The sequence below is a fragment of the Chenopodium album genome, chromosome 24 (assembly GCF_948465745.1).
Source record: "Chenopodium album chromosome 24, dcCheAlbu1.1, whole genome shotgun sequence".
NCBI lineage: Eukaryota > Viridiplantae > Streptophyta > Magnoliopsida > Caryophyllales > Amaranthaceae > Chenopodium > Chenopodium album.
The window spans coordinates 28,661,787-28,681,206 of NC_137857.1; the positions used below are offsets into that span (position 1 = coordinate 28,661,787).

At 33.2% G+C, this 19,420-nt stretch overlaps 2 protein-coding genes and 1 pseudogene across 3 annotated transcripts; all 3 read right to left on the minus strand.

Annotated features, from left to right (window-relative positions):
* Positions 1 to 437: 437 nt before the first annotated feature.
* LOC145612140 (protein SRG1-like) lies at positions 438 to 4,722 on the minus strand (annotated as a pseudogene). Its single transcript, XR_014106541.1, has 4 exons — positions 4,228 to 4,722; positions 2,212 to 2,460; positions 1,786 to 2,110; positions 438 to 1,013 (listed from the first exon to the last, which is right to left on the minus strand). The product of XR_014106541.1 is annotated as a protein SRG1-like (transcript).
* Positions 4,723 to 5,619: 897 nt separating this feature from the next.
* Positions 5,620 to 8,057, minus strand: LOC145612149 (protein SRG1-like). Its single transcript, XM_081667522.1, has 4 exons — positions 7,739 to 8,057; positions 6,641 to 6,888; positions 6,103 to 6,427; positions 5,620 to 5,961 (listed from the first exon to the last, which is right to left on the minus strand). The coding sequence occupies exons 1-4, from the start codon at positions 7,997 to 7,999 to the stop codon at positions 5,716 to 5,718; spliced, it is 1,080 nt and encodes a 359-aa protein (XP_081523648.1). The 5' UTR covers positions 8,000 to 8,057; the 3' UTR covers positions 5,620 to 5,715.
* A 7,752-nt stretch (positions 8,058 to 15,809) lies between these two features.
* On the minus strand, positions 15,810 to 18,946 carry LOC145612313 (protopine O-dealkylase-like). The gene is made up of 4 exons (XM_081667682.1): positions 18,657 to 18,946; positions 17,312 to 17,559; positions 16,759 to 17,083; positions 15,810 to 16,390 (listed from the first exon to the last, which is right to left on the minus strand). The coding sequence occupies exons 1-4, from the start codon at positions 18,921 to 18,923 to the stop codon at positions 16,145 to 16,147; spliced, it is 1,086 nt and encodes a 361-aa protein (XP_081523808.1). The 5' UTR covers positions 18,924 to 18,946; the 3' UTR covers positions 15,810 to 16,144.
* Positions 18,947 to 19,420: the final 474 nt, after the last annotated feature.

The window sequence follows — 19,420 nt, forward strand, 5'->3', positions numbered from 1 at the left end:
TGTAGGTTTTCTCAACAAATTCCTAAATGCACGCAAAATGCTTAAATAATAAAATTTGTTGCATGCATCTAATAATGTAAGTTTTCTTTTATAATAAACGTTGCAAATAAAAAGAAATGGAGTTAGTGAAAGAAAAGAAACATGACAAAAGAAGCAGATGTTTCACAAGCAAAAGATAATAAGCTAAACTAATCTAAACAACAACGAACAAACTTTTTATTTACTTTGTAAGTTCGTTGGGCATTAGAAACCCATGCTCCAACAGTCCAACTTAAAGGGATCTGAGCATTATGTTATATTGTACCTTAGATGTCTCAGGAAAAAAAAAAAAAAGTTAGCTGGACCTTAGAAATTTTTAGGAATAGGTTAGCTTCGTATTTATATATAGACATAACGAATTAACGATACATCAATACAAACTAAGGGAATTTAAATCTAAACAAGGGACCTAAATTCTATTTCAATCAACTTTAGATTTTTCATCAATTGGATTCAATTTGATGTCTAACAAACAATATAATGGATTCAAATCAAAACCCTCAAATTCTTTCGAAGTTACTGTTTTTGTACCTCATATTGGGTATGTAGATAATATGAAGTTACGGAGTACATTACAATCATTTTAAACATAGGAAAAAGTTCCTGCCAATAATAATTAAGCCTGTCATTAATAACATAACAATATAAGTGCATATTAATCGATCTGATACTTATAGACGTCGTGTACTCGTGTCGGTACTCAAGTTGTGTCATGTCTCATGTCCTCGTTGTGGTAATTTCATGTCATCTAAATATGATTTTCCATTGAGCTTTCTTGAAAAGAACTCCTTGAAGTATTGTTCCACTGGCTCGGTTCTAAATTTTGGAGGGTTAAATGGACCAACAATGCTCTTAGCTGGTCCTAATTTAGAATCAAGACTGAAACTGTAGAATGTGGCAACTGATAGCCTCTCTTTTGTTGAGTTCACTGTTGCTCTATGTTCAATACTTCGATATATACCATTGCTCACAATCTGCAGACCATGAATTCAGGAAAATAGGTAAAGTAAATAAAACACAACTTCAATTGTACTTAATGGCAAAATCCATGTTTCTCATATGTTTGTTTCTCATTGGGGCATTTTCGTGAATATCTCAACAACTTTTTCATTATTGCGGGCTCCACAATTGAATAAAGTTAAATAAAGTTGTTGGTTTATTTACGAAGATGCCATGTTGTTTCTCACAATGAGAAATTGGGCATCTTTGTACATAATTGCTATTGCAAAAAGGAAATGAAAAAAAAAATGACCATTTCATTTTAAATCAATGTAAGAAAATGAGCTAGATATATACTAACAATACTACTGCCTCCATCTATCTATTACCCTAATATTATGACAAAGGGAAAGCCGGGATTATTGATGAGGAGAGAGATAGAGAGAAATAAAGATAAGGACTCATGTAATGAGAGAAATATGGAGAGTAAATATGTGCATATACCATAGTGTTGCAACACATGTGAAACTTCCTGAATAGTAATTGATGAAATATTAGAGTAATAGGGCAAGTAATTGGGTTGTGGTTATCGGGAATTATTCTACTAGACCAGGAGCTCTCACGTGTAAATAAACCACAACCTAATTACACGGGTCAGTCTCTGATTGGGTAATGGGGAAAAAGTACAAGGGAATCTCTACCTCTAAGAGCCACAACTAAGGTCATGGACTCATGGGTGATATCCTACGAATTACACCAAGCACTAGAAAAATGAGTTGCATATAAAATCCATGGCAATTAACATACCTCCAACATGTCTCCAATGTTGACCACGAAAGCATTATCAAGGGGCATAACAGGCACCCAATTGCCATCTTTCCGAACTTGGAGGCCTTGGGTGTCATTAAGCTGATAAAGGATAGTAAGGGCATCCGCATCCGAGTGAGGTGTGAAGCCTATGGCCTTATGGGGCTCAGGACAAAGAGGGTAATAGTTCATTCGTATCGATTGCACCCCGTCACTGAATAAATCTTCCATCTCCTTCTCTTCCATTGCCAATGCTTTAGCCATCTGGTTCAAGAGAGTCCGCGCTAGATACTTCGTTGCTTCTATGTAAGCTTCCATTGCTACCCTATCATACATATTTAGTTAACAATTTAAAACATAGTAATATATAAATATTTACTCCATTAATCATAGATTAAAGAAAGAGTTAAGAACAATTTAATTAACCTGATGTTTTGTGGCAACTTATTATAGAGCTCATGCCTTCTTAATTTAGGAGGAAGTGTGGTTATGTAAAACATATCACACCAATCAAGTTTTTGGTCTTCTGAAACCACAAACAGCTGCCCAAACCCTTCATGATTGTCTTCTTGCTGCCATAATTTCTTTTTTTTCCTCCATTGGAATCTTGAATAAATTAATTACCTCTTCCTTGAATGTGTTCAATAATGATGTGTTGACCCCATGATTTATTACCTATTACCAATAGTGTTAAGCAAAGCACTATGCGTAACTATGTTTTCTTACAAGTGACGAGTAAAATACAAGGAAACGATTGGAATGTAAATAAGCATTTAATATTTTTCTTGAATTAAAGCATGATAAAATCACATGTTGAACAATGTGATTAATATTTTATTTCGCCTATTATTTTCGGGAAGACTTTTCAATGACTACAGAAAAATTGTGACTATTGTAATTATTTCAATCTCGACCGTTTATTTTTTAAGACCAATCTTGTCCATCCATACATCCAATTGACTTAAAAATTTATATAAGTAAAAAACTGTTATCCAATTATTTCACAAAACAAAAAAATAACTGCTATTCACAATCGCTATTCTTATTGAAGTTTCAACCTTCAAATTGAAGAAATATATGCTTGCTGTTTATAATAATCAACATAAGATCAGAATATCTTAGTCTTCTTAAATCTACATTTTTTCCACCAAAATTATTAAAATAATCATCTTCGTCACGTATAAAATCAAAACTACAAACACAAAAAATGGAAGAATATCAAATAAGCTATTATAATCATTGATTCACTTACAGTTACACTAATCTCTAATTCTAACTCCGATCTTTTTCATTAAACTAAGAATTATTTAATTAGATGGCTAATACCTTACCGGAGAAATGAAATTTGCGCAATGTATTCCTGAAGTTGAAACTAAACGTCCTACAAACTGCCTTTACAAACAGAGTGATTACTGAGGAAGATTATCTAACTTTGTTAACTCAATGCTATTTGATGCTACTAGTTAATTGGATTTAAAACTACTCCGTAATATTTTTATAAATTTTATTTATTATTATTACTAGAATTATGTAGTCAAACAAATAAATGGCTAAGATTTAAAATCACATATCAATGGTCTATATTTAAAGATCACAATGGCTACAATATTATTGTGGCCATTGCAAAACTGTCCATTATTTTCGTTTTTAGCTTTTTATATATTTGCAAATGCAACCCTTATAGCTTTCCATATAGTTAAGTCATTTAAACTTTTCTTCCAATTATACTGCAATATGCTTGTTAATTATGTGAATCTTTGACTACATACTAAGCTAACAAGCTGGACATTGTTAATTATGTTTTGCCTCTATTTCATAATAAAAAAGAATATAATTATTTAAATAAAATAAATTCAGATATGTTCATTCAAATTAAATAAGTTTAAATAAATTCAGATGAAAATAAAATAAGTTGAAACAAAATATAATAAAGTAAGAAAAATAATTTCAAATGAAAATCAGATGAATCAAATAGAAGCGTAATGTGTCATTTGCCATTTGGTAATTGGTATTAGATCTTTGACAAAGATAGGATAATTTGATTTCCTATCTCATACGAAGTACATGCTTAGAACAATAGGCCAGGGGTGGGGTGGAATAGTGTATCACACACCTAAACTAGTGTGTGGTTCATGATACTATTTTGAACGTTGGGTTTTAACATTTAAATTAAATTAAGATAATAGGCGGACAAAAATAGAAATAAAATGAATAAAAAAACCAAAAAAAATAAGCTCACAAACTTTTTTTTTTTTTTTTGTTTTCTTTTTTGGCAAATTTGCCTTACTTATGTACGTAGACACCATTTTGTGGTCTCAAATTCAAAACTATGTAACACCTTTTTTTGTTGAAGAATGTACTCTACAAAACATAATCCTCCCTAACTGTCTAAATGTAATTTTAATTAAAACAGTAGCCAAAATAAAAAAAAAAAAATGGTACCTGGAAAAAACCCCACTCTTTGCAAGCAAAATGAAGTTTGTCTAGTTCAGAGTCCTTGGAGTCACCATGGAGCAGCCTTTGAAGGTCAATCACCGGAACCGATAACAGCGACGATTGATTGATAGAAGTGTCGGGTTGGTCGCCGGTCTCTCTCACATACCTTGGAGGGATATGGGTTTTGGACTCCTTGGCTAGCTCTTGTATACTTGGAACTAGAAGAGATTTCCCGAAGTTAACCACTTTTGACGCTTCTTTATCCATGTTTTTTTGCCCTTATGCCAAACACTCAACTAATTAAAGTCTAATTTGGTTGAACTTTTTAAACATAATATATGATCATTACTTCAAGTCTCTAAACACCCAACTAATTAAAGTCTAAACAATAGGAGTCTGGATTTTTTTTTTTTTTTTGAAACCAATACTTTATTTAAGTCTTCCTTGTATGTAATTAAGTTGTAATTAATTAATAAATTACATTTTTTATTTGCATGTCTTTATATGAATATATTCAAGTATTATACACCACAATGTCAGTAAGTAGGGCCAAATTATGTCACGGACCACCATCTACATATTACGAGTAGTTTAGTAATTAGGAACCTTAATTTGTCTTTAGCTATTAATTATATCTGTAAAAAAAAAATTGATTTGATCGAGAAATCAACCTGGCAAGTGACATTGATTCGAGTAGTACTTGAAAAATGGGTGAAAGAAATGACTTTTAACTCTAACTTGAACCCGACCTTTTACTAATTAACTACGGATTTAATTAGCGAAGTCATGTTATTGTGTATCTTATCAAGACGAGACCCATTCATTATAAATTATTCGTATTATTCTTCATTTTGTGCTTTAATTATAAAAAAAAAAAAAAAAAAAAAGGCTAAATGATGATCTTCAGGAGAAAAAGAGCAATCAAATAATTGAATTAGAAGAAAATGAAATTAAGGATCCCATACTAATAATTACTTCATCTATTTCTTTTTAGTTGACAAATTTCTTTAGATATGTTTGTCAATGTACAAACTTTACCATTAATATATTAATTACTGATAACAAAAATTGTGAAAAGTTGATATTTTGAAAATATATATTGTATGTAACGAATCTAACAAGATCTCACGTGATTATAAAGCACAAAACACGATCGAAGGGGAGTGTGTGAATAGTGGTGAAATCAAAACATGTCAACTTATAAAACAAAGGAGGTAGTACTGTTTATTCATAAAGCACAAACTTTATTTCTTGCTCTCAATTATTAAAATACAAGCTTGGTTTCAACTTTCAAGTGCACAACTAGCTAGGTTCAAGCTAAAAATCTAGCATAATACTACGTATAAAGTATGTATCAACTTGGTATAATACAATACCAAATTAACAAATAATGACATTTATTCAATCAAGTAGGGTCAAATAACTTGTATGCTACACATAATTAGAACCAACAGCTTAACAAATTGTTAAGCTATAAATGTTGAAATCTCCTAATTAATGTAATCTTATAGCATCTAGATGTGACTTTCCATTGAGCTTACTGGCAAAGAACTCCTTGTAGTATTGTGTCAATGGCTGCGATCGGAAAAGTGGAGGATTATGGGGGCTAATAATACTCTTAGCTGGTCCTAATTCAGAATCAATGTTGGGGCTATTAAATGTTGCAATTGATATCCTCTCTTTCGTCGAGTTCACTGTTGCTTTGTGCTCAATACTTCGATATATTCCGTTGCTTAAAATCTGTCAACAAAGAAAAATGTTAATGGTGGTGAAATCTAAAATCTTATGTTTTTGTCGGTGGTTAAATAAAATAGGGTATTTTGAGGGGTGGTGAAATACGACTTTTCCTAAAAAATATTATTATTAGTAATTTCTGCATACCTCTAAAGCATCTCCAATATTAACCACAAAAGCATTTTCAAGGGGCATAACAGGCACCCAATTGCCATCTTTCTTGATTTCGAGGCCTCCGGTATCATTCAACTGATAAAGGATTGTAAGGGCAGTTGCGTCCGAGTGAGGTGTGAGCCCTATGGCCTTATTGGGCTCGGGACATGGAGGGTAGTAATTCATTCTTATTGTTTGATAAACTTCATTGAATAATTCTGTCATTTCACCCTCATCGATCCCCAATGCTTTAGCCATCTGGTTTAGGAGAGTTTGAGCTAAGCCCTTTATTGCTGCTATGTAAGCTTCCATTGTTACCCTGTCACACACATTTTATTACTCGTAACAATCATCTCTCATCAGTCAATGATAATACAAATTTTTAACCTTGATAAACTAAATGTGGTTAAATTGGGAAAATTAATAAGTTTAACTGTTCGTACCGTCTTTTATGAAAGTTTTCATTTAAGAATGAGAATAGTAAGTTTCATTAACTCTACTTAAAAGAGGTTATAGAGAATTAGAGAGGAACCTTAAGTTTTGTGGTAACTTATTGTAAAGGTCAGGTCTTCTCAACTTCTGAGGAAGAGTAATTAAGAAGAACATATCACACCAATCAAGTTTTTGGTCTTCCGAAACCACAAACAACTGCCCAAATCCCTCGTGATTGTCTTCTTGTTGCCATAGTTTCTTCTTTTCCTCCATTGGAAGCTTCAAGAAATTGGTTACCTCTATCTTGAATGTTTCCAACAATGAAATACTAACTCCATGATTTGTTACCTAGCAAATTTGTTGTTCAACAGATCTATTAATCTATTGATTATTTACTAAAACAAAACATGCTGACATCATTGAGGGACATTTGTCAATTTCTAATGAAAATTTTTCCCGCCAAAACTATTTTTGACATGATCATTTTATTCTCTATATTTTTTCTGCTAAGTTTTAAAACTAATTAAACAAGTACAATATTTCTTTCAAAATTAATAAATAAGATGATGATTACACTTTTTCGAATAAAGAATATTGACAACTATTTTTATTTTAAACCCAAATAATATCTATATAATCCGTGCAATGCACAGGATTAATCTAGTTAAATTAAGTAAATATTGAAGCTTAATTTTGTCAAGTAAAATGAACCGAGAAAAAAAATTTACTCTGTGATTCTACTTATATGAATTTCTAAAAATGAAATAAATTTTAAAATCTATTTGACAGACACCTACACTTGATCATGTCAGTATAATTTATTTTTATTATATTTACTTTTAATATTTTCATTTTTAACCATGTCTATCATTGTGTGCGGCTTGTCACACCGTGTGGCCGCTTATAAAAGAATAAAGTAACCCTTGTAATATAGATTAAGTAACCCCTATAACAGTAACAATGTAATTCCCTTGACGACTGGCCACACGGTGTGACCAGCCACATTCCACATTTCCACATATAGGAGTTTGTGTTATCATTTTCGCACAATTACAATTGCTACAGGTACAATTGTGTGATAATTATTGAAAATCCATCCTAGGTAAAATAATATATTATGCACATACTACTTATATTAAAAATAAATAAAAAAATACTTTAGAAAGGACCTAAAACAAGTTGGCAAAGATCAAAGTACCTGGAAAAAACCCCACTCTTTGCAAGCCAAGTGAAGTTTGTTTAGTTCAGAGTCCTTAGAATCACCATGGAGAAGCCTTTGAAGATCAATCACCGGAACCGATAACAATAATGAAGGGTTAATCGGACGATCCGGCTGGTCGCCGTTCTCAATCACATACCTTGAAGAGATGTTGGTTATGGACTCCTTGGCTAGCTCTTGTACGCTTGGCACTATAATTGATTTTCCTAAGTTAACCCCTTTTGGTGCTTTTTTCTCCATGTTTCTTTTGCTCTTATCAACAATTAAGCTCCCAACTATAAAACGGTCTAAACACCAACTATGAATATGGAGGTAATACACAAAAGTATACGTAATTCTTGACTAATACTTTTTGTCTTTATACATGCAACGAATATATCCAAAGATTCAACACAACAGTGGTACAATATCCAAATTATATCACGGATTCACGGACAACCATTCACCTACCAAATCATTTGTCTTTTTTTGGATTTTAAATATTTTACAATTAAGGGATACACATCAAAGTATGACTTCATTTAACTGCTATGGGTCCTTCTTTGTAATTTGCCTTTAAACTCAACTTTGATGGCTTCGTCCAAAAAAAAAAAAAAAAAATAATAATAATAAATAAATAAATAACTTTGCAAATTTGCAATTGCTAACATCATTCTATACGACTTTCAGTCAATGTCATCTATAGTTGTAACCTTAAATGAGTTAAACCTAAGATTTTTTCCTATTTGTGGAGGCCTCAACTCTTTAAAAGTGTCCATCAAGGAATATTAACATGTACAATACTTCCTTGGTCCTCTTTTATTTCCCCAAAGGGGTGGAGTTACTTTATAAATTTTTGCTTGTAACAAGTTGATGAGAGAGAAAAATGTTAGGGTTAGATATAGTGGTTGTGACTTCCAAGTGATCACATAGCCAAATATAGTATGGAGCAAACTTAAAAGGGCGGACGTTAAAAGAAAATGAGACAAATGTATCGAGAGAAATGGAGTATTCATCTTGAGGTTAATAATTTCTTAGTGGTCAACACAATCAATAATATATAAGAAGCGCCATGAAACATACAACACATCATCAATGACATCCAATAAATGGCCTAGTAATAGCCCGTATTTCCTCTAGATTTCTTACTCATGAGTTGTTAGATGTTGCCCTCGAGAGTAGGGCCGCCGCCTCCTAATGTATTTTCTTCTTACCTATCAAATAAGATTACTACATCTCTCCAAACTGTATATTACACAGTAACATAGTTAATTTTGATTTTACTTAAACTAAATCTATATATGTTTGTGATTTTAATTTCAATAAGACAAATATAAGTGTAAGGAAAAAAAGGTACTTGAAATAATCCCCACTCTTTGCAAGCAAGATGAAGTTTGTCTAATCCAGAGTCATTAGATTCATGCACCATGAAGAAGACTTTGAAGGTCAATCGAACATGAATGCACCACAAGCTACACTCGAATATGAGAAACGTGATGAGCACGGGAACTTGTTGAGATTGAAAGCACGGCTAGTGATATTGGGAAATCAAGAAGTTGAAGGGCTTGATTACAATGAGACTTTTGCACCAGTTGCAAAGATGACTACTGTAAGAACTTTTCTGGCAGTAGCAGCAGTGAAAAATTGGGAAGTACATCAGATGGATGTGCACAATGCGTTTTTACATGGAGACTTGGAGGAGGAAATTTACATGAAAATTCCTCCAGGTTTCAATAAAAATAACTCTGATTATGTGTGCAGGGTGAAAAAATCATTGTATGGTCTGAAACAGGCTCCCAGATGTTGGTTTGCAAAATTAACTGCAGCATTGAAGAAATATGGATTTAAGCAATCTTACTCAGATTATTCTTTGTTCACATTCACCAAAGAAAAATTGCAGTTGAATGTGTTGATATATGTTGATGACTTGATTGTTGCAGGGAACAATAAAGAAGCCTTATCAAATTTAAGGCATACTTAGGAGATTGTTTTAAGATGAAGGACTTGGGAGCATTGAAATACTTCTTAGGACTTGAGGTTGCGAGAAGTAAACAGGGAATTTATGTTTGTCAACGAAAATATTCATTAGATATTATTTCTGAAACTGGTTTGTTGGGAGCTAAGCCTGCAGATTTCCCGATGGAACAAAATCACAAACTAGCCCTTGCGGAAGGCAAAGTATTGGAGGAAGTGGAGAAATATAGACGACTTGTTGGCCGTCTAATTTATTTATGTGTAACTAGGCCGGATCTAGCATATTCTGTTCATATTTTATCTCAGTTTATGCAGAATCCAAAGGAAGCACATTGGGAGGCCGCACTTAGAGTGGTGCGTTATTTGAAGAAACATCCAGGGCAAGGAATACTTCTTCGCTCGGATAGTGAATTGCAACTTGAGGGTTGGTGTGACTCTGATTGGGCTAGTTGACCTTTGTCTAGGAGGTCTTTGACAGGTTGGTTTGTGTTGCTTGGTTTTTCCCCAATATCTTGGAGAACCAAGAAACAACCCACAGTTGCTACATCATCTGCAGATGCGGAATACAGGTCAATGGCGGCTGCGACATGTGAATTAAAGTGGTTGAAACAACTACTTAGAGCTTTGGGTGTACAACATCCGCAGGGTTTGAAATTATTTTGTGATAGCCAGTCAGCTTTGTACATTGCTAAAAATCCGGTATTTCATGAAAGGACGAAACATATTGAAATTGATTTGCATTTTGTAAGAGATGCGATTCAGGAGGGACTGATTTCACCTTCGTATGTTCCTACGAAGGAGCAGCTTGCAGACATTTTTACCAAAGCCTTAGGGAAGACTCAGTTCCAAACACTACTTTCCAAGTTGGGCATTCGAGACCTCCATGCTCCAACTTGAGGGGGGATGTTAAGATAAGATAGTATATCTTAGTATATCTTAGGGAATATATTTGTGATTATATTTTGTTATCGTTATCTTTAGGTAGGATAAGATTTCCTAAATATTTCCTAAGGTAGGTTATTTAGATTCCTACGTTGATTAGGTTTCTAAGATATGTGTATAAATATTTTATTGATGATGAATGAAGAGAACAACACTTTGTGTCTTGCTCCTGAGACTGGTAATCACCTATTTTTTGAGTGTGATTACAGTCAGAAATTACTGGGTTTGTTGAGCTGCAGGTTGCATACTCATGTTCAGTTTCAGAACTTGGAAGAGTGTAATACTTGGTGCTGGAAGGCTAAAAACAGGTTTCAGAAGACTGTGATGCAGAGTCTATGTACAGCTATAGTGTATGCTATTTGGCAACAAAGGAATGAGGCTGTATGGAAGGCTAAGATTTCTAGGCCATAAATTATTTTTGATAGAGTCTGTATGGATGTATACCATAGATTAAGTAGTTTAGTGTCTAGCAAAGTTAAGGCTAAGGATTTAGCTTGGATTAGGAGTAAATGTTTAGGGGCTTAGTAGCCTCCGTGTTTTTTTGTGTGTTTTTGATTAATAAAAATTTGCCTTTTCTCAAAAAAAAAAAAAAAACACTTTGTGATTATCTTGACACTAGTCCATCTAGGCACGCCATGTTTAGAGCTCACTAATTCACTATATACCCTGAATGCACTACAAACTCCAGTTGAATGATTTAAGAATATAATTGCCGACATAGCTTTGTCCATGCAATTACTACTATTGAAATAATACATTAAAATATTTGCATCCAACTACTCTAAAAAGGAAGTAGAAGAAATTTGACTTTTTGATTCCAACTTAGATGCCACAAATGTAACTTCCTCATCAATTAATTAAACTGGACAAAAATACATTTTTGTGACCCTTATAGTTTCTTTTTCTTCTACTAAACGTTTACGAGATTTCTCCAAAATTGGATTTGTAAGATTAGCACTTGGTAAAGATACAACTCCTACAACTCTACAAGCTAAGCAATCTTTCTCTCATACTCAACGAAAGGTTGGTCTACTTTCTCCTTCTCACAAGACATATTTTGTAAACCACATCTGATCTCACAACAAGTTGTTAAATCTTGCATAATTCTATCCAAATAATCATTGAATCTATTGATTTCATCCATAAATGCTACAAACAAACTTGATTCTCTATTGATATAGTTGATTCGACCTAACTTGGTAAAGTACATGTTTGTCAAAAGTTTGGAGCTTATATAAATTTCTGAATCCGCAAAAATTCATGATAATTTAAGGGATGCAATTTCATTGTTTAATGAGTCCAACACCAAAAAAAAATCACACGAAAACTTCGATCCAAGTAGAACTCCAAATATAATTGTAAACTTTTCTGTTGTCCATAATTGACACAAGTCATCTAAAAAAACCTACCAGATAAATAGTTAAACCACGATAAATAGTGAGATTTTATGGGCGAAAACTAAGACAAGAAAATATCCAGGTTCAAAAAAAGAATCGCTAAAAAGGCCCTTGTTACGAAGAAGAACAATGAGAAACAATCTGACCTACAAAACTGCTTTTTTATTAGGCCCAATCTTTGACAAAAAAATCAAACGAATATTCAAGGATTGCACCCTTTCCCTGGCCTAACAGCGGCAGCCACACCAATTTGATGTGTATTTTAATGGTTTCCACTAAAATTTTGATGTTGGATGGATTGTAGTTTAGATTTCTCACAATTTTGTGATTGATGAACTAAAATTAAAGAATATGGAACAATTTATCTAGGCAAGATCAAATTGTAAATAGGATATGGAGTTATTGATTCCTAACCAATATGTAATAATCCTTTAATCTCGTGATGTTAGTCACATTTAGAATCTTCTCGGCTTCAAAACCGTACGCAGAGATTACGTAAATTAATTAGGAAAAAGAGAGATTCTTGGAATAAAGTATATTGGGACCATTAAAGTACATTTGTACCGTTAAATTTTTTGCATATGGACCACAAGAATGAGGTACTATATGAAAATTATGAACGGAATGGAGTAACAACTAAGGTTTGGTTCAAACAATGGTATGGGTTTGGAATGAGGAATGAAACTTGGGTGGTATTGGGTTGGAACTTGATACTTGATTTCATGTGTTTGGTTTTTATGTAGGAATGATAGTTTTTTTTTTTAATTTTAAATTAAACCTAAAGGTACGGGTATGAGCCATACCCACCTCCCCCTTGGGTTTTAAAAACCCATACCTCAGGGGTTTGAGGTATGGGTTTGAAAAATGAAATTTCTAAAAACAAACGCAAGGTATGGGTTTTGGTCATTCTAAACCCATACCTTATACCTATTATACTTGAACCAAACACCCCCTAAAGATTTTTGCAATCGCTCAATGAAATTCTTTTCCAAAACAAGTCAAAACTCACACACAGTTGTAATCAATATGCCGCCTTATAGATTGTATTAAAATTTTAATCATATTTATAGGCATACATCCCATGCCAACTAGATCTGTACACAGTTTGGTATGGACCGTTTACCAAATTAGACCAAACCGTATTTTTAGCGGTTTGGTTTGGCTTACGGTTTGGTTTTGACTTTTTTGTAAATACGGTTTACGGTTTGGTTTTTCAAAAATAATAAACCAAACCAAACCGTAAACCAGTAAACCGTATTTAAATATTATATAATTTTTAAATAAATAAAAATAATTATTATACATTAAAAAAAAGTAAAAAAAACATGAAAATCAAAAGAAAACTGTGCAGTTAGTGGACTATGTACTCATTCTCAATAATAGGTCATATTTTGCTCTTTTTCTCCCACCTCACATCCCAAAAAAGTGAAGAAAAAACCCGTTTGGACTAATTATTTGAATTTTTTTTTAATGAATTATTTAAACTTTATTAGGTATTATTTGACAATTTTTTAGGAAAAAATATTGTATGATCATAAAAAATGTCGTCTCATCATAAACCGCAAACGGTTTGGTGCGGTTTGGTTTCGACTCAAACCGCACCATAACTAGACCATGTTCACCCCTAATGCCAACTAAGAATCTGAAAGATAAATTAAATGATATAAGATATTAAAACGAAATAACTAATCCTAAATAACAAATTATTGTTAGAGGACCATCTCAACCAAAAGCTTAAGTTGATGGTTGATGTCCAGGAACATGTTTTATAAACTATCACGCCCCCTCACACGAGAGCCCGTTTGGGCTAGAAGTGTGGATGCATCATGGGCCCTCCTCATACTCAACGCTTAATATTCTACTTGAAAGTGGGGGTGGATGAGATTCGAACCCGTGACCTTTGTGTCACGCTAGCTCTGATACCATGTTGGAGGACCATCTCAACCAAAAATTTAAGTTGATGGTTGAGGCCCAGGAATATGTTTTATACTCTATCAATTATATCGTCTAATAATATCAGAAAATAATATTTTATCACTTTATTTACTCTATCACAAGTCTAATTCGACTAATCATGTGTCACTTTTGGATTGACATACCCAGGGTAGGGGTGTATTTAGGGTGCCACCGTACTATTTTTCTTTTTTCTTTTCTTTTCTTTTTTTTTTTGGCAAAAATACAAAAAAGAAAGGATATATACAATAATACAATTAATCTGCATAAATGAATGAGGAAAAGTAATGTGGCTTGGTGGTATCTTAGTGTTCACATTTGTGTGCCTTAGGCTCCTAAGTCAGGGGTTTGATTCTATGAGTGAGTCTGGGCGCATAGCACCTATGGGCGAGTTAAGTATATTGGAGTTACAGTAATTTTCGCTGATTCAATTTTTGCTTCTAGAATAAGCTGACTCTCTAGTGGTACATTATAATGTACCATTATGCATGTATAATGTACCATTAAAGTATAATTTGTCTGAATAGTACGTTTTGTGGACTATTACGAGTGTAATGGTACTTTTTACCATCCTATAAGTTTCAATTTCTGGAAAAAGCTGAATCCCTAATGGTACATATAATGTACCATTATGCATGTATAATGTACCACTAAAATAAAAGTTATCTAAATAGTACTTTTTAATTGCAAAATTGCCATCTTATATGCTTTGAAATCAATAGGCGCTATGCGCTAATATTTAACTTGATTCTATGTACAAAAATTTTTTTAGCCGAACAAACTCACCAAAGACTCAAACAATCAAACCTCATTACCCTAACTTTCTTATCCAAAGTATATGAAATCCTGAATGTTTTTGTAAAACCTTTTTTTTTTTTTTTTTTTTTTACTGTAATACATTATATTAAGCTATGTGTTTGTATTAAGCTATGTGTTATCCATTGTAATTTGGATTTGAATGTATCTATTAAAATTTAATTTATATATACTTCTTAGTTCCTACGTTCTTTTTCAATTGCAACATTTGTACACTCCTTTGATGGTTTTTTGTAATTCATATGTTGGAAAAAATATATATAGTCAAGTGGATCTTATTAGATTCATCTCGAAAAACATTTTTATGATATCAACTACTTCTAATTTTTTACAAAATCATAAGTAAGATATTTTAGTTATAGAATGCACAATAGAAAGTGTGAAATGACCAACATTGCAATTAAAAAAATCAGAGGACCTATATCTTACGGACTATTTTTTCACAATTTCGAACCCACACTTTTGAATTCTTGGATACACAACTGACGTATCTTGTGATTAATAAATGACTCAACAAAAGTAAATAAAAACAATAAAACCGCGATATTTTTTTAATTCCTCGGAACCACATCAACATATGTATAGTTTCACATATTTAACAAAGTGAATCGCTAAACGACGCCCACAAATTTATCACATCGCCCGCATCGCCCGCATTTAATGAATGAAATTACAATGTTACCCCTAGTGCCAAACCGCCAAACAACCGCCACTACTGCCCACCTCCGCCTAATAACCACCCTCACCACTGTCCACCACCACCCAACAACCACCCCCACCACAGTCCACCGCCGCCCAATAACCACCCCCCAAATGTCGCATCTCCACTGCGGATGACTAAATAATTTTTTTTTGCCGGAAAATGCTCCAACCGCCCTAAAAAAGCAATTTGACCATGGTCAAACCGCTCAGGCAATACGGTTTGACCGTGGTCAAACCGCCCAGGCTAGGCGGTTCAACCATGGTCAAACCGTATTGCCTAGGCGGTTTGACCACGGTCAAACCGTTTTCCCTAGGCTGTTTGACCATGGTTGAACCGCCTAGACAGGACGGTTCGTCTACTTTTCCGGCGAAAAAAAATAAAGCGGTGGTGGTGGTGATTTAAAGTGGTGGATGTTGTTTTACGTCGGTGGCAGTGGCGGTGGTGGTGTTGGGTGGTGGTGGTGGTGGTGGTGATTTTAAGTGAGGAGAGAGAAAGAGGTTAAGTTAGAGATTGGGGGTAATAACGTAAATTCATTCATAATTTGCGGGCGATTTGAGTAATTTGCGGGCGTCGAATAACAACCCCCTTAACAAATTGTTAAGCTATGTTGTACTCCCCATATTATTGTAATCTTATAGCTTCTAGATGTGATTTTCCATTGAGCTTACTGGCAAAGAATTCCTTGTAGTATTGTGTCAATGGTTGCGTTCGGAAAAGTGGAGGATTAAGGGGACCAATAATACTCTTAGCTGGTCCTATTTCAGAATCAATGTTGGGGCTATTAAATGTACCAACTGATATCCTCTCTTTCGTCGAGTTCACTGTTGCTTTGTGCTCAATACTTCGATAAATTCCATTGCTGAAAATCTGTCAATCAACCAAGATATACTTGAGGATGCATTAAGAGAATAAAAATTTGTATAGATAATAGAGAATAAAACATATTTTTGGGCTTCAACCATCAACTTAAGCTTTTGATTGAGATATCCTTTAATATGGTATCAAGAGTCAGCACATAAAGGTCACGGGTTCAAATCTCATCGACCCCTCATTTTCAAATGGAATATTAAGCGCTGGATATGAAGGTCTATGTTGCATAGGATGGTTGGATGATATTTGAATTTGCGACCTTCTTATCACGTTGTTCACGCTGGCTCTGATACCATGTCAACCAAAGTGTTTAGATTTATAACAAACTTTTACAAAAGAACAACTATAGTATATCATATGCATACCTCCAAAGCGTCTCCAACGTTAACCACAAAAGCATTTCCAAGGGGCATAACGGGCACCCAATTACCATCTTTTTTAATTTCGAGACCTACGGTATCATTTAGCTGATAAAGGATGGCAAGGGCGGTTGCGTCCGAGTGAGGTCTGAGCCCTATGGCCTTGTTAGGCTCGGGACATGGCGGGTAGTAATTCATCCTCATTGTTTGATGCATTTCGTTAAACAACCCTGTCATTTCACCCTCGTCAATCCCTAATGCTTTAGCCATCTGATTTAGGAGAGTTTGAGCTAAATATTTTATTGCTGCTATGTAAGATTCCAGTGTTACCCTGTCACACAAATTTATCAACAATCTCTCATCAGTCAATGATAATACAAGTTCATAACCTTGATAAATAAAATTTGTTGATCAAGAAATGGTTAATAGTAAGATCGAGAATAGTATGCTTAATTAAATATTTGTACCCTACCATCTTTACTAAATTTGATGTTTAAAAATAAGAGAATAGTAAGTTATATTTATTTAACTCTATTAAAAAGATGTTATAGAGAGGAACCTTAAATTTTGAGGCAACTTATTGTAAAGTTCAGGCTTCCTCAATTTAGGAGGAAGGGTGATTAAGAAGAACATATCACACCATTCAAGTTTTTGGTCTTCTGAAACCACAAACAACTGCCCAAATCCTTCTTGATTGTCTTCTTGTTGCCATAGTTTATTCTTTTCCTCCATTGGAAGCTTCAAGAAATTGGTTACTTCTATCTTGAATGTTTCCAACAATGAAGGGCTAACTCCGTGATTTACTACCTAATTAACAAATTAAAGTAATTCAGCAAATTAAATTTGTCAAGTTAGCTAATAGTATGATCTTCCAATCAAGGTTATACTTTCTACCATAAATCAAATCTTTTTGATTTGTGACACAATTTTTATTTTAATAATTTTTTAGTACTACTTATTAATAAATATTTTTTGTTTGACTCTTTTTCTCTCTAACACCCCCAAATTATTTTTATAACTTAAATTATTCTTGCTGAATTTACAACTGAACTAAATTTTAGTGACTGAAATTAATTTTATTGATTTTCCATTATAATTCTTCTTTAAAGTTATTGATTTTTATTAAACTGGAATTATTTTTACTGAACTTAAATTAATTTTATTAAACTAAACTACTTTTTATTGATCTGAAATTATTTCACCAAAACTAAAATTATTTTTTATTAAATAATATATTTTAAGATAAAGTAAACAGGGCATAATTGATTCTATAAAACTTGAAGTAATTGATAGAGATTTCACATATGAACGTTTGATTAGGGATGTATAATTCTTATTATTTTTAGTTCTTGCGGGTGGGGATTTTCTTCATTTTAACCATCACTCGAAGATAATACGGAGTATACAGTGTCAGATGACAGGTTATTTTGGACTCAAACTTTTGACAAGTAAAATGAATTGGCCTGGTATCATATACTCCCTCTATCTTATTTTTTATGCAGCAATAATCTTATGAAAAAAATGTATAGTAGGCCATTATCTATTTATTATACTCTGTAATTTTAATTATTCAACAAACACCACATATGTACACGGTTTTTTTTTGATACAATCAACTCAATCAAGCCACCTAAAACTTCGTACCAGACTGTCAGTTAAGTGGTGCAATAAAAAAAGTAACGGAGGGAGAATTTTTATCAGAAAAAAAAAATGATATTACTGAATTGATAAAATTATTACCTCACTAATGAAGTATTCAGGTTTTACAATTATTATTGTTATAATTTTGCATGTGGTAGTTATTTGAAAAACCATCCTAAAATAATATTACTAACTAACTTGCGAAAAAAAATAAATAAGTTGGCAAAAACCATGATAAGTATTTTATGGTAACAAATTAGTACCTGGAAAAACCCCCACTCTTTGCAAGCCAAGTGAAGTTTGTCTAGTTCTTCATAGTTCTTATTAGAATCACCATGGAGCAGTCTTTGAAGATCAATCACCGGAATCGACAACGGCAATGTAGGGTTAATCGGACGATCCGGCTGTTCGCCGTTCTCTATCACATATCTTGAAGGGATATTGGTTATGGACTCCTTGGCTAACTCTTGTACGCTTGGGACTATAATTGATTTTCCTAAGTTAACCCTTTTTGGTGCTTCTTTCTCCATGTTTCTTTTGCTCTTATCAAGCATAATTTAGATCCCAACTATATAATGGTCTAAACAATAATAACTATAAAAACAATATTATATAAATGTAGTTGTGGTGGCCTAGGAGGTGAGTAATTGTTAAATTATTTGATAATAATGCAATAAAACTGTAACGGAAACTATTTCTACAAACACATAATGCATTAGCACATGTACTGTCTAGTGTGTCATTTTAGTAGGTGGAAGAAAGATCTTAAACATTGAATTTTTGGCCAAATATATACGTACAAATATTGATAGTTAATTCCAAATATGTGATTGTTGTTGAAATTAATTGGAATCTTTACTGCATTGGAGGTATTATGGATGTTGATTTATTATTTGGAAAATTTAAGACGAAGGTCCTTTTAGGTGGTCGACCTTGTGAGGAAGGTCTTTTTATAAAATTTATTTTTTTAAAAAAAAAAAAGGTGGCACAAAAGGTCCTTATATCCCATTTGGGTTGTGGGAAGGGT

What these genes read in the sequence shown, in the direction of transcription:
- LOC145612149 (XM_081667522.1), bottom strand. Translation starts at nt 7,999, where the DNA reads ATGGAGAAAAAAGCACCAAAAGGGGTTAACTTAGGAAAATCAATTATA. An exon ending in AAGTTACCACAAAACTTAAG is followed by an intron (nt 6,428 to 6,640) that starts GTTCCTCTCTAA and finishes TGTGTGTGACAG; the next exon opens with GGTAACAATGGAAGCTTACA. An exon ending in ATATTGGAGATGCTTTAGAG is followed by an intron (nt 5,962 to 6,102) that starts GTATGCAGAAAT and finishes CTTTGTTGACAG; the next exon opens with ATTTTAAGCAACGGAATATA.
- LOC145612313 (XM_081667682.1), bottom strand. Translation starts at nt 18,923, where the DNA reads ATGGAGAAAGAAGCACCAAAAAGGGTTAACTTAGGAAAATCAATTATA. An exon ending in AAGTTGCCTCAAAATTTAAG is followed by an intron (nt 17,084 to 17,311) that starts GTTCCTCTCTAT and finishes TTTGTGTGACAG; the next exon opens with GGTAACACTGGAATCTTACA. An exon ending in ACGTTGGAGACGCTTTGGAG is followed by an intron (nt 16,391 to 16,758) that starts GTATGCATATGA and finishes GTTGATTGACAG; the next exon opens with ATTTTCAGCAATGGAATTTA.